Source organism: Rhinolophus hipposideros, assembly GCF_964194185.1.
Source record: "Rhinolophus hipposideros genome assembly, chromosome: 14".
In the NCBI taxonomy this organism is placed as follows: Eukaryota; Metazoa; Chordata; class Mammalia; order Chiroptera; family Rhinolophidae; genus Rhinolophus; species Rhinolophus hipposideros.
The window spans coordinates 60,325,660-60,341,103 of NC_138060.1; the positions used below are offsets into that span (position 1 = coordinate 60,325,660).

At 36.6% G+C, this 15,444-nt stretch overlaps 1 protein-coding gene across 2 annotated transcripts in view; it reads right to left on the bottom strand.

Moving 5' to 3' along the window:
• SMARCC1 (SWI/SNF related BAF chromatin remodeling complex subunit C1) overlaps positions 1-15,444 on the bottom strand; it is a 140,033-nt gene that overhangs the window by 94,255 nt on the left and 30,334 nt on the right. For both annotated transcript variants that reach the window (XM_081072761.1, XM_081072762.1), the window contains exons 6-8: positions 14,534-14,603; positions 8,040-8,109; positions 4,257-4,332 (exon numbers count right to left, since the gene is read on the bottom strand). In XM_081072761.1, coding sequence (XP_080928887.1) covers positions 4,257-4,332; positions 8,040-8,109; positions 14,534-14,603 — 216 coding nt within the window. The remainder of the gene's footprint in view (positions 1-4,256; positions 4,333-8,039; positions 8,110-14,533; positions 14,604-15,444) is intronic.

Here is a 15,444-nt window from a genome sequence, read left to right on the forward strand (position 1 = left end):
AATTCCAGTCCTAAATTTCTGACACCATGATCTTCAGGAATATATGTTTCTAAAAATCCTTTGGTAGTAATTTACAATGTCGTATGGCTCATAAGTCATATATAATACTTCACTCCTTTAATTAACACTTTTTCCCCCAAGGAACAACTTACTCTGTTTGACTAGACAGATGTGGAACACACCCCACCTGACTATACACAAAGATGTATCTGTTTGAAACTGTTAGGCCATCGTGGGAGCTAAGTAGTTCTGCCATTACAGAACACATTTCACATTTTGTCAAGTTTTCAATGACAAACTGAAGAATCTCTTATTAAACCTGTAAGAGATCGGTTTGGATGTAAGTCCTCAGATTACTTCTTTAAAGGCAGATTTTTAAATTTTGTTCATTTGTTTTTTAAATCACTGAAGGTAATGGGGCAATATGTACAGCAGGGATTAATAAACTTTTTCTTAGGGGTCACATAAATATTTTAGGCGTGCACACCATATGGTCTGTGTCCCAACTGCTCAACTCTGCTGCTATAGTGCGAAAGCAGCCATAGACAATACATAATGAAATGGGGTGACAGTAACCCAATAAAATTTTATATACAAAAACAGGTGGCTATGATTTGACATAATGGGCTATAATATGCCACTCTTACAAAAAAGTAAAATTAGTTTTATCCAACTGACACTCCACATGTGAAATTTAAGAGAGAAAAATTTCTCCAAAAACATATCTTAATTACTATACGGTCATTCTTAAGATGATCAATGAAGTATGAAAAAAATTATGTAACTTTACTGAAAGATATAAAATAAGTAAGTTGGGAGACAAATCGCATCCACAGATTGAGAGTTAATACTGTAAAAATGCCAGTTTTCTCTAAATTGTTCTACAGATTCAATTTAATTCCAAACTAAATCCCAACAAGTGTAATTGTTTCTCATAGACCTCAACAAATTGATCCTAAAATTTATACAAAAAAGCAAAGATCCAAGACCCAAGAGAACACTGAAGAAAAAAGTGCGACTATTCAAGTACAGACAACTTGGTAAAACCTAACAATCTCTACATATAGAAAACAAATCTGTACATGTATAAAAAAAATTGTTTTTGACAGAAATGACACTGATCAGTGGAGAGAAGAATCCCACTTCAACATTTTTCCTTCTTCAAGGCAGTTGATCTAACACCACAGGGGGAAAAATCTTTCTTCCATAACATTTAAAGAATTAATTCCAGGTGCATTAACAATGCACATATGAAAAGCAAAACTAAAGAACTTTATGAAACAACGTAGGAGAATATCAGGATGTCAGGACTGAAAAACAAAAGGCAACCTACTAGGAAACCATATTTTTAACATATATAATTGATGATGGTTAGTATACAGAACATCTAAAGAGTACCTATGAATAAAAAAAGAAAAAGACAATGCAATGGAAAAAAGAACAAAAGATGGGACAAGTACTTCATAGAAGAGGAAACACCAATGGCCACAGAAGTCATGAAAAGATGATAAAATTACTTAGCAATAAAACAAATACAAGTTAAAGCCACAATGAAATACTTTACATACACTAGACAGGCAAATATTATTATACAAAGTCAGAAAATACCAAGGATTGGCCAGAATAGGGAGTATCCAGAAAACTTACTCATTCCTGGCTAAAGAAATTTTTACAACTATTTGGAAACAATATGGCAGTGTTTAGAAAAGTTGAGTGTTTATATTCTTTTTGATCCAGGATTCCATTCTGCATGTAAATAAAATAACAAGAGGTTATGTAACAAGAGCAGTTTCTCCTTCAGTAGGAATATTGTTCTGCCACATACATCTACAGAAACACACTTTATAGCTTATACATTTAAAAATATTTATTTTGTCTTGATTTTTATAACATTCCTGTCATTAAAAGTATTATGTCATTTTAGAGTTAAAACCACAATACCTGTTCCTGCTATTAACAGAAATCTGTTTAAACCCAGATTCTAAATTATTCATTAGGGAAATGTTAAATTTATTTCTAGCAAAGAAAGGTCAAGTTTTAAAAATTCATAATATGTTGACTTGAGAACTTTGTTTTAACCATTACCTTGGCTTCTCCATGTAAATTAGCCTCTGGATTACAAATAAATGCTGTGCCCTCTTAGAGGGTCAGTGTGAGAAATCCCAAATGAGAAACATTCTTTTAAAATTCAAAAACATCACAAAAGGTAAAAAAGGTAATGCCTGAAGTTGAAGGAAATTAAGAGAAACATGACATATGAATTCAACAGCTGCTATCAGACAGGATTCTGTACTGAAGAGAAAAATACGCTATAAAAAATATTACTGGGTCAAGTGGCAAAACTGGAATACAGACAGTATTCTGTCAATGTTAAATTTAATAATTTTGATAACTGTACTGTACTTATATATGAGAATTCCTTACTCCAAGGAAACACACACTTATGTTTAGGAGTAAACGCCCATGATATATGTACGCATTATTATCTTAAATGGTTCAGAACAAAATATATACATATATAAACACACAGAGTATAAATGATAAATCAAAAAGGGAATACAATGTTAACAACAGGCAAATCTGGATAAAGGATATACAGGTATGCCATGTACTATTCTTATTCCTATTCCTGCAACTTTTCTCTGAGTTTGAAATTATTCCAAACAAAACCTTTTTTTAAAAGGGCTAATTTTTGTTAATTCCATTTTCCTCACACAGAATCTAAAGCTCAAACCTAAGTCTTTCTCAAGGTCACACTAACAGAAATAGGTTGAACCAGATCTAAAGTCTATTATTTTGATTCAATTGAAGAGTTCACTGTACTACAAAACAGTCAATAAAATCATGTATGGTTACCACTGTTCATGGAAAGGACCAGAGCTCCCTGTTGAAATGCTGATTATGGGGATGGGACAGAGAAATTATGAAAAAAAGAATTTGAAGTATTTTTTTGTCTCAGAAAGTAGGAAGTATACAAAAACGGATCAAACAATGCCAAAAGGTCACAGGAGGCAGCTTAGAGTTCCCAATGGCCAAAGTCCAGAGAATTCATCAAAATGAAGAATGGTAGGGACGTGATGGTTCCACAAGTGCAAACTGATACTACAGACACACATGAAAGGAAAAGAAAAAGCTCACCCCCCATTGCAAAAGGCCAATTACAGGTACAGATGGGATGGACAGACAGAATTGGAAAAGTACCAGTAATAACTAATTCAGTCAGGCAGGAATTACCAATGGATGAGCCAAACGTTGGGATATAAATTTAATGAAAAAAAGAATATTTATATAGTTTCAAAGTATTTTCCTACAAAATATGTTTAACTTCAATGAGAAAAACAGTAATGTTACAGTAAGAAAACCAGGCAGATAGCATCTTCACAATCAAACTATCAGCCATAATGGAGAACAGGACACGTGCCTTCTGAGATGATGCACAGAGAAGGACCCAATGTTGTTATACAGTACTGCAGCAAACACTGCACAGCCTGAATATAATAATGAGGAGATATCACATAAACTCAAACTCAGAGACATTCTAGAAACAAAACAAAACTGGCCTATACATTTCAAAAATGCCAGTGTCACAGAAGAAAAATAAAGGTTGAAAGATCCAGATTAAAGTAGACTGAAGAGATCTGACAACTAAATGCAGTGTGCGACCCCAAACTGGATCCTGGAGCTGGGGAAAAAAAGAGTATAAAACTTACTATATCATTGAGACAAGTGGTGAAAATGGAATATGGACCCAGTACGAGGTAATAGTATTGTTTTAAGAATTAATTTCCTGAAACAATTAACAACAGGGCAATCTGGAAGAAAAGTATAAAGTAGTACTTTGTTCTGTATTATTCTTATAACTTTCAAAATTATTTCCACATTATAATTTGAAAAATAGAAGTTGATTCTATGGCCTCTTACCACTGTAATAGCAATGATTCGTAAAACAAGTCTGTACTGTAATAAAAGCCACGTAGGCACTGCTTCTAGCTTCCTAAATGACACCAGCAGTGGTGTTTACACTCATCTACGTCTCCATCTCAAACCACAATCTAACTTGGCTTTGGGGTCTCCTCAAACATCCCTGCAGACTTTTCACCTAAGACCTAGATAATGAGGGCTTCACGGCCCTTGGACGTCTGATAGGCTGACAAGAAAGGAAGATCATCATTTTGCATCTTCTTAAAAAAACCCTGTGCAGAATAGCTGAAAAGCGCTGTTGCATAAGAATAAATCTTTTTAAAAAAGACTCTCACCTTCCATGGCTTTTCTGGAATTGGTGGGTCTTCAATTTCCGCATCAACATCATTAATATGGATCCAAGTGTCATAGCTATAAAGGACATGAAAATAGGAAACATGAATTAGAACAAAATTCGTTTACTAAAGTCTTTTCTCAAAAGGTAGAAACATATTTTAGAACCACCTAGATCCAGTAATAACAATTTACCACACACTTTTGTCTCAGGCACTCTGACAAGAAAGCTTCTGTAGAGGTCCGCAGCACTCCGCACATTGCAACCCCAAAGGTCAAACCTCAGTCCACAGAATTTCCCCGAGTCGCTCACTCACTCTCTCTTCAAAGCATTTCCCTTACTTGGCCTCCAAGACAGTACTATCGATTGGTACTCCTTCTGGTCATTAGCCGCTCTTCAGTCTTCACTGCCTCCTCTTCTCCCAAACCTCATCAACACCAGGAGGTCCCAGGTTTCGATTTTTGGAACAATCATCTTATCTATTCATTGTCTTGATGATCTCATGCAGTCCCATGGCTGCAAATACAGGGGTGCCAAAAAATGTATACATGTAGACACTTTGGTCAACTTTGCTCAAGCCATAGTTCGCCATAATCAGAAGTGTCTGGATGGTGATGGTAACCACTTTGAGCACCTCTTGTAATTGCAGAAGTCAAACGTGACTTGTATTCATCTTTTGTTATCAGTACAGTGGTACCTCAGTTTTTGAACATCATCCGTTCCGGAAGACCGGTCGAGTTCTGAAACATTCGAAAACAGCTGACAGCTAGGCCTCAGGATCTTGCTCTCAGCGGAAGCCGTGTGACATCTTCCACTTCCGAGGTATGTTCAAAAACCGAAGCATTTACTTCTGGGTTTAAGGTGTTTGTAAACCGAAATGTTCGTCAATGGAGACGTTTGAAAACCGAGGTACCACTGTATATATTACGTGTTACAATTTTAATACAGTTTTCCTTTCTTAAAATGTGTATACATTTTTTTTAGCACCTCTGTATATACTGACAACTTAAAACCTTCTATCTGTTCTCTCATTTCTGGACTCATGAATCCAACTGCCAATCACACATCTCCTCTTACATGTCGAATAACGCTTTCAAAACTAACACACTCAAAAGTTAACATACAATGCCCTCCAGACCCCAGCAATGGGCTCTAGCCAATCCCCCCCATTCTCAGTAAATGCCAACTTCATCTGTTCAATTGTTTTGGCCAAAATCCATGGAGATATCCTTGACTTCACTCTCAAATCACATTCTATAACAAACCACCAATAATCCATACCAGCTCAACCTTCAAAATATGCCCAGAATCTATCTACTTCTCACCCTTCCACTCCTGTCCAAAGTCCCCAAGAGTTCATTTTTCATATAGCAACCAAAGTGATCCTTCTGAAAACGAAGTCAGTCCACATCACCCCACTGCTCACAACCTTCCAATGACTTGCACCCAATTCAGGGTGAAAGTCAAAATCCTTATAGCGGCTTGCCAAGGCCTGGTGATTCCGTCCTATGAGTGCCGCTCTGATTCCTACTTCTCTCCCCTCACTCATAATATATTCAAGCCACATGGACTTTAGTGGCGATCTTTACACCTGCCAGGCAGTGGCCAGTTCATGCCCTTTACATATATGTTCCTCACTTCCTAGATATCCATGTAGCTCACTCCCCCCTATCTTCACATCTCTTAGCTCAAAGGTTATCTTGTTGGTGAGGTCCAACTCACTAATATAAATAAATCATTCCCCCTACGCCGCCACGATTCTGAAATAAGCATAAAATCTAAACTTTGTCAGTGCTACTATACTGGCCAACAATAAAATCTAAATGAAATACAAGTATGGTTAACAAGCATTGGATTCCTGTAGCCACAACTCACAAAACAGTTCAAAAGCATTTGGAATAAGCACAGCTCTACCTATCTATCAGTAACATCCAGTAAGTTTTCTAGGGACACTTAAAAATGAGCTGGAGGAAAAAAGTTCCTTTGCCAATTACCTACTCCAGCTAAAGATTACAATGGGAAGAAAGCACTGGTGACCCTGTTCTTTAAAAACCTTGAGTAGAAAACGTTCTACAGGTATAAGTGAGGGCATAAACTATAGTTAAGAAAGAAAGTCAACTAACAAGACCCCCTGAAAAGACAGGACCTGAGCTGGCCACATCGTATTTGACACGTGAAGAAAAGGTTAGCAAACAGGGTACCACGTCTTATAATGTGTTGTTACAAAATTTATCTCAACTCTTTACTTACATAGCTTATCATCATAAGTTTGCGTTTCCATCTAAGAGTTTCAAAGGGCAAACTAAATTACTAGTTCCCATAATACTGAAAGGTTTGTTTTAATAGTCCCAAGGACTACACGAAGCCTCAAGATTAGAAATGTTTCATAGAAAGCATTTATTTGTTATTCTAAAAAAATTCTTAGTTCATTCAAAGTAGTCAATTATGGTTTAGAAGAGGTTGATTAGCAAGCTGACTTGATTTGGTTCTAATTAACTCAAACTGTATAAAGACTGTGCATATCCTCTTAAGAGTTTGAACATATCTAAAGACATATCTCCTTCTATAAAAAATATATTTACGCATAAAATAGTTACTCAAATAGACTAACTTAAAAACCGCACACACCAGACATTCTATGTCTCAAGATGAACACACACTGATACAATAGTCTCGTTCCTTCCATAAACTGAAATAAATTCTGATTACAGATCCAATGACCAAGTTAAACGAAATACAGAAAACAGAGAAACATGTTCAAATATACCAGTGATGCCATAAAAAAATTCACACTGTGGTAAATTGCAAGACAACCTGGTTTCTTAAATAAAACACTGGGGTAGGTGTGGGAGGACAAAGAGAGAACTTATAAATTGAAAAATACCTCAGAAATGTATCAACTAATCACAAGATGTGGTTGAATTCTAACAAATAAGAATTAATCAAATATATCGCTTACACAACAATACTGACTAGATATTTGATATTAAGGAATTTTGTTAATTTTTTCCCTTAGCTTATAGAAATACATATTAAAATATTTATTATTGGCATATTGAAATGATACATTTGGGATTTACTTCCAGCAATATGGGAAGGCTAGAAGTGGATGTAGGTACAGGTCAAAGAACACTGGTCTGACATGAAAAACCCACAATGGAGAAAACTGCCACCTGACAAGACAATAGTGAAATGAATGCCCAAACAGCTCTCCTGTGGGTATGGAAGCATATCCTTATTCCTAAGGTGCCCCAAGTGGGCAAAATATTAAATGAGGACCACCACTTTCATTAACCTCTTCTTTATAATATTCTTTACTCATACTTAGATACTGAAATATAGCATGAGCCATGATATATAAAAAACAGCACAACCACTAGGGAATAAATTTCTGCCAAGAAGAAAAACATTTTTAAACCTAAAATGTTGTCTTTAATAGTATGGCATGAGTACCTTCTGAAAAAACAAATAAAACTACCCAGTCATAAAATACCAGGGACAAAAATTCATTTCTTGAAGGAAACGAATCTAAATTAGCAGCCTAATCCCATACTGTAGCACTGTTCTGGCAAATTCAGCAAACATATCAGTTTATTAAGAAAAATAAAGCCATGTGACTTCATGAATGCCCTAAGAAAACAATCACTAAAAGACTCAAAAGAGTGAGATTGATGACTAAAACTATAACAAAGTTGTCATTATTCATAAAGTGACACTCTTTATACATAACTCTGGCTTGCATTGACAAAGACCTTTAGGCCAAATCAGGACCTCCCAACATTACCTGTCTGGGTAAAACCCCCAATGCACTAACACTTGCTTGTCTTTTCTCATCACAGGTCTCAACCATTCTTCTGAAAGGGAAAAAGAAAAAACTTTAGTCAAGCTGACAAAATAAATGAATAAACTATTATTTAGACTTAATTTTTGGTTTGCTAAGTTTTTGGTTTGCTAAGAAGTCCTCCCCAAAAATGTATTCTCACAATTGAATGTTATCTACCACACTTTAAGGGGAAGTTTCTCCACCGTGTATTCAGATTTACTCGGTCTAGGCCTATTATCCCTCCCTCCTGACCAAACCAGCTGTCCAGTGCAGTATAACCCTCCCCTCCCACTCACCTGCCTGAGTGTCTCCAGGTCCCAAATCAGTCACTATATTCTTTAGTGCCTCATTTCTCTTGTAGACCCTCTCCCTTTTCTGTGAGGCTTTGCAATCACTACACATATTTCAAGGTGTAAGTCATGTTGCAACTCCCTGAAAGTTTTGCCAAATACTCTTCTTCCTCTTGATCCACTTTTTCTGTATCCTGTAATGCTTTATAGTGCTACATCACAGCTTTTAGCAATAATACGATTTCTGGTATTCTTTAACGGCCTCCTGTTAATTGAGCCCTCCCAACAAGACTGTAAGCAAATATGATCACATCAGATATTTTTATTTCAAGTTTCCTTAACAAATATAGGTGCAAATTTATATACTCATATTATTCTTACTAACTTTTCGTCATAGTTGAATTATATCTACATTTTAGCACTTGTTATATTTCTTTGGTAGTCTAAATTTAGCTTAGAAAACTTGTTTCTAGGTACTAAAAAGGAGCTAATGAAACTCCTTGAAACCCAAGAAACAGCAAAACAGAAAAACTAAGTGAAATCAAGCTAAGTAAAATTGGCTTTGCACTGCCCGTTCCAACATGAAATAGCCCCTTCACTGACTGAAGCCATGAGGTCCACATGCCTGTGCTCTTTGTTAAGCATCCACGTGCTCACCTTACTCTCGAAAAAAAGTGAAAAGGAAGAAATCAGGCCATGTTCCTTGGCCTGATGTCCCAAAATGTCCAAGGAAAAGGTGAAGAGGAGGGCAGTGGGCTTTTCAGAACTCACTCTGGATATGAGATATACTGACTCTCTAACTACCAAGAGCTGTCTTTAGGATACGGAATCTACCTTCAAAGGTTGTGCAGCTTTAGGAGGTAAAGAACAGAGGATATTCATCCTTTCTACAGCCGACTTTGATAGAGACTGTGGCACTGATTGCCCTTGAAATTTTTCATAGCAGAAACAGCTAATGGTTAGGGATGTGAATTCATACTCTTCCCAGAGACGATCATAAGCTACATAGAACCTATAAAAACCCCACAATTTTATGAGTAAAAATTAGCCCAAAATCAAAACATGGAAGTAACTCTTACAACTCAACAATAAAAAGGCAAGTAACCCAACTGAAAAACAGAAAAAGGATCTATACAGATATTTCTCCAGAAAAGATATACAAATAGCCAAAAAGCACATGACAAGACACTTGGAATCGTTAACCATAAGGATATACTGTCTGACACCCACTAGAATGGTTCACATAAAAAAACAGCAGATAAAGTGCAAATAAGGATGTAGAGAAATTGGTATCTTCATACAATGCTGATGGGTTCATAAAATGGTACAGCCACTTTGGGAAACAGGGTGGCAGTACCTCAAAATATTTAACACAGAGTTGCCAATATAACTCAGCAATCTACTGTCTAGATAAAAATACAAGAGAATTGAAAGCATGTCCAACAATAACTTTTATACAAATGATCATAACAGCATTATTTATAAATGAATGTCCATCAACTTTCAAACGGCTAAACAAAAGGTAGCACATATATCCAGATAATGTAATGTTATTTGGCAATAAAAGGGAATAATGCACAGGAAGTGATGTTAGCAAGAGAGAACAGAAAGGCCCACACCCTGGCAAGCTCAAAGTCAAGATGAGCTGCACTGAGACAGTAAGAAAAGCTCTTTGTTATTAACCACAATAGCACTTCTCCCAAGCCAGCAGAGCTCAGTGAGATCAGCTCACAGCTTCCTCTTTGGGCTGAAAAGAGCAAAAGTGCATCCAATGTTCCGACTTTTCAGGGGGCCGCCAAGGGACTGGTCTGGCTCACCTGACTCAAAGCACTGATGGAACTGGCATGTTTTGGATGCGTGGTAGCCATGGAGAACAAAAGTCAGCAGCTTCTGCAGCACCAGCAAACCAGCAGTGCTACAGACAGAGGCTGGCTCAGCTCAGTGCAATCGGGATAAAGCACCCAGATCCCAACTTCTCCCTTGGTAGGGAAAAAGAGTGGAACATGTATCCAACATTCCGACTTCGCGAGGGGGGTGGGGGGACAGCCCAAGGGATGGTTTCTGTCTCTACTGACTCAGAGTGCTGATGGGGAACCAACATATGTTGGAAGTCTGGATACTGCAGAGATGGAAAGAGCGCAGTGGCTTGCTGCAGCCACAGAGAACTTACAGTAGAGCAGAGAGACACTGGAGAAAGCAACAAGATTATAAGCTGTTGAAAGAGAAACCAGTAAACCTCTCTGACTGGGAAATTGCACACCCAAGTCCAGAGAAGATGCATACCCAGAAATCATTTGAGAGATGCCTAGACCTCTCAAGCTGAACTGACTAGTGAGTCTTCCCTCGTACAAAGCCAGAACGTAAAGAAGGCTCCGAGAGGTGGCTATTTTTGCAAATACACAAAACAGCAGAAAATAACAAGACACAAAAAGAGAAAGGGAAAATGGCCCAAAGAAATGAAATGAATCTCAAAACCAATCCTAAAAAAACAAAGATCTAAGAATTGCCCGACAAATTCAAAATAATCATTTTAAAGAGGGTTCAATGTACTACAAGAGAACAGAGTTAAACAAACAAAATTAAAGAAATGATGCATGAACGAGAACATCAACACAGAGACAGAAACTATAAAAAACAACCAGAGTAGCTGAAAAATGTAATAACTGAATTGAAAAATTCAATTCAGGTTCAATATTAGACTTGAACAATCAGAAGAATCAATAAATTCAAAAACTAGTAATTTGAAATTATCAAGTCAGATGAACAAAAAGAAAAAAGAATGATGAACAGATAAGAAAGCCTAAGGGACTTTAGATGAATGAATAAGATTTCTTTTGAATAAGATTTAGTATCTTTTCCTCTTTTAATTAATATCTCGATTTGTTTCAATTTCTTTCATCTCTGAGGAAGTACATATTCTTTCTGATAAAACGAGTACATCAACCCATGTTCTTAAACCAATTTCTCCATCCCTTCCAGGTCTCAACCCTATTATGTGCTTCAATTTACATCTGCTCTGCCCAGAAATGCATTATAAAGCCATGACCTGAAAGACAAAACCCAGGCCACCTGCTAGGTAGAGTCCTCGATTTTCTTTCCCCTGCCACACTTTCTGAGAAAAGGGTGCTCTTCCACCAACTCCCCAACTTCCTCTCACTTGCAAGTTACTGAAATTTTATTCTCAAAGGTTATCAATTATTTCCTGACAAATCCAAATGCCCTGTCTCAGGCCTTACTTTGTAGAACAATTCCACTGCCCACCTCCTCCGTTTTGAAATGCTTTCATTTCCTTCTTTTCCCGACTTTTAAGATACAGACCATCCTGGTTTGTCGGTTGCCTAACCTCCTTTGCTCTCCAGATGTATGGATTTATCCCAGCCAATGGGTTGTAAATGTTCTCTCACTCAGCAATTTAATCCAGAGCTTCCAATGGGTCTTGCTTTCTGATCAGTCTACCTACAGCATATATCCCAGAAATCAGCTCCCAGGCAAACTCTCCTAATACAGCCTCAGTTGGACATTTCTCTTCACCACAATGATCAATACTGTCTACCTTTTCCTTCATCCACCAAATAAAAACAAAGCTCTTAAAACCAGAACGCGTATCTTCTCACTTACCTACCTTATCTCCCACTATCCTGAGACATTAAGCCCAACCTTGCCATTTGCTTTTCCTTAAATGTCATAATTTATTACCTCTATGCTTTTCCATATTTTGTATCCCCTTTTAGTATGCCATACTTAAAATTTTAAGCACCATTAAATATCACCTTTTACTTTAAATTCTGTAACTAATCCTCACGAAAGATACATTGCATTTGTAAGGGTTTTACAACTTGGTTTTTAATGTGCTGTGGCGGTTTTAGCACCTGTACACTTGCATGAAACAAGTACAGGTAAGCAGCCCAGGTCAAGGCTTCACTCAGAGCCAACATTTACTTGAGAGCCATTTATTCTAAGGATAATCACACAGTATGTAGGATCATGTTTTATATTAAAAAGATAACCTTCAATATAGTAAAAATTAAATTTAGGGCCGGCCCGGTGGCTCAGGCGGTTGGAGCTCCATGCTCCTAACTCCGAAGGCTGCCGGTTCGATTCCCACGTGGGCCAGTGGGCTCTCAACCACAGGGTTGTCAGTCCAGCTCCTCGAGTCCCGCAAGGGATGGTGGGCTGCGCCCCCTGCAACCAGCAAACGGCGGCTGGGGCTGGGCTGCGCCCTCCGCAGCTGGGACTGAGAGGACGGCAACTTGACTTGGAAAAAAAATATGTGCTGGAAGTGCACATTGTTCCCCAGTGAAGTCCTGTTCCCCTTCCCCAATAAAATCTTTAAAAAAAAAAAAAAAAATTAAATTTAAATTATATCTCCTAACAATTAACTACCGATAGCAATACAAGCATCAGTATGTAGTAAACGAAGTTGTATTAAACAAAGGAAAAAACTCACATAAAGAATTAATTACTAAGTAGCTAAGGTATAAAAATTGCAGTTCAAATCTGTAAAAAACAGGGTTCTCCCCCCAAATAAGTTCACTACCTGAACATTTATACCACCTTTATGAGAGAAATCTTTATTAGTTGGCCAGGAACAGAATCAGTATTCTAACGTACACAGCTATCCACCACCTCCATCTAGTGGAAACTAGTTGCAACTACCTAACAGGATACAATCAAAAACCAACTCACTAAACACAAAAGGCAGGGTGAGGTTTTTTACTTTTTAAAAGCGTAATAATCATAGAGCTAAAATTGTGACTGTTACAAATAAAATCAAACTTTCAGCTATAAAAACTAATGATGGAAAGACTTAAATGTAATAGCTAAAACTATGAAACTTTTAGAAGAAAAAATAGGTGTATAAAACTTTATGACTTATATTCGATAACAAGCACGCAAGCAAGCAATCAATCAAACCAACCCAATCGCTTATAATTGTTTTTAGTATCTGTAGAATTTGTAGTAATGCCCCCTTCCATTCTTGACATCATGTGTTCTTTCTTTTTCTCTCCTGTTTGCAGCAAAATTTTAATAGGCTTATATTAGTCTTGTCTAAAAACCGTTTCTGACACAGCTGAGCACTTTGATACTGTATATTTTGTACATTAATTTTTGCTCTTTTACTTATTTCCTTCCTTCTTTTAATTTTAATTTGACATTATTTTTCTAATTTCTTGAGAAAGATGAGTGGACCACTGATCTTTCAGTCTTTCTTCTTTCCTAATAATACACATTTAGACACAAATTTCCCTCTTGATAAAGAGTCAGCTGCATCCTACAAAATTTAAGGTTCTTATACTTTATTATTCATTGCATAATTACTAAGACTCAAAGATTTTCCATTTCCATTGCAATTTATTTTTTGATCCATGGATTATTTGGCAATATACGTCTTAATTTTCAAACATATGGGAACTGTCTGGTAATCTTCTGGTTACCAGAACACACTGGTCAGGAAAAAAACTCAGCATGGGGTAATTAGCAGCTCAAATCTGATATAATTTGGCTTCTTACACAGATGTCTTACAAGGATATGTTGTGCTTACCAGAATATTTGATCCCTACAGGAGATTTATTTCTTAATCTAAACTAATTAATTTGGTTGATTAATAATTCACATTTTGTTTCCCAACTTTCCAACTTTTGAAAGAATGCTTAGGACAAATCAGTTTCCATAGGTGTCTAATGAACCGCGGCTACTGACAAAGTCGACTGTCAGGATAGCAGTGTTGACGATCAGAATCTGAACCACTGTAAATTCACCAAACTAACATTATTTTGGAGAGGCCTACTTTTGACCGCCTGTAAGCCATATTCCCCAAACATGTTGTGCTCTCCTGCAATGTCTCTTAATCTTCAGAACACAAGAGACATAATAAAACTTAAAAAGTTAATACATAAGGCATGCCTAGACTTAACACCAGATGGTAATTACCAACTAAGAAATAAAAGTCTAATGATTAAAAAGTTGGACATCACAGAATTAGTTTGCTTAGCCCAATTCAGCAAAAAAAGGAAAAACTATAAACTTAAACAATCTGTGGATTGTATTTAATGCTTGATAGTCTCTTTCTAAAAATGCTGGTTATATCGTTTAAACCTCTGCTGATATAACTTAAAATCTAGTGAAATGTGAGTTTATCAGTTCACAACCAAAAGCTAACTTACCATCCTCTTGTGAGGAAGGATATGGATAAATGTGGTGGGAAGCTTTTGACTTCTCATCAGTAAATGTACCCTGAAAAGCAAATGAACAAATAACATAAAAATAAAGCACATGGCCAACAAACTATGAGATGCCAGATGCAACATGCCTAAGAATTATAAAGGTATTATTTTACTTACTATATTTTAAAAGTATCATTTTAAGACTACAATATTCTTATTATTTTTAGTCAAGGAAAAGGATAGTGGTTAACAAGAACAAAAATAAATTATCTATAGACACGATTTACACTGTTGTATAGGAAAAAAAATACAAGTACCTCTTAGCTAATTCTCTATGTATCTCTCAAGTAACTATCAGTAATACGAGTACCTCTAATTTCAAAAGTTACTCCAAAGTAATCATAAATTATCATTATTATTAGAAGTGAATCAATGCAGGTTTATGGCCATGAGCAATATCTTACACATACATATATAAATGATGGACATTGACTTGACTCTAGCATGTATAAGGTGTAACGATAAAGTATGGTGAATGTTTAAATTTAAAAAATTTATTACAGCAAAAGACCATTGCCATTAATCCCCCTCAAAATAATCCCCCTTGTTTTGAACACACTTATTCCATAGTTCTTGCCACTTTCTGAACCAGCTCTGGAAATCCTCTTTCGTGAGTATCTTTACTTGTGCTGTCGTGGTTGTCTCAATGTCCTAAACTGATTCAAAACCATGAAAGCATGGTTATTTTGACTTTGGGGAAGGAGCCAGAAGTTGCATGGTGCCAGATCCAGTGAATAAGGTGGATTAGAACACACCGTCATGTTTTTATTTGACAGAAATTGCCGTACCAGAAGCGATGTGTGACAGGGAGCCTTCCGTTGTGATCACAAAATATAGTGAATGCTGCTGCT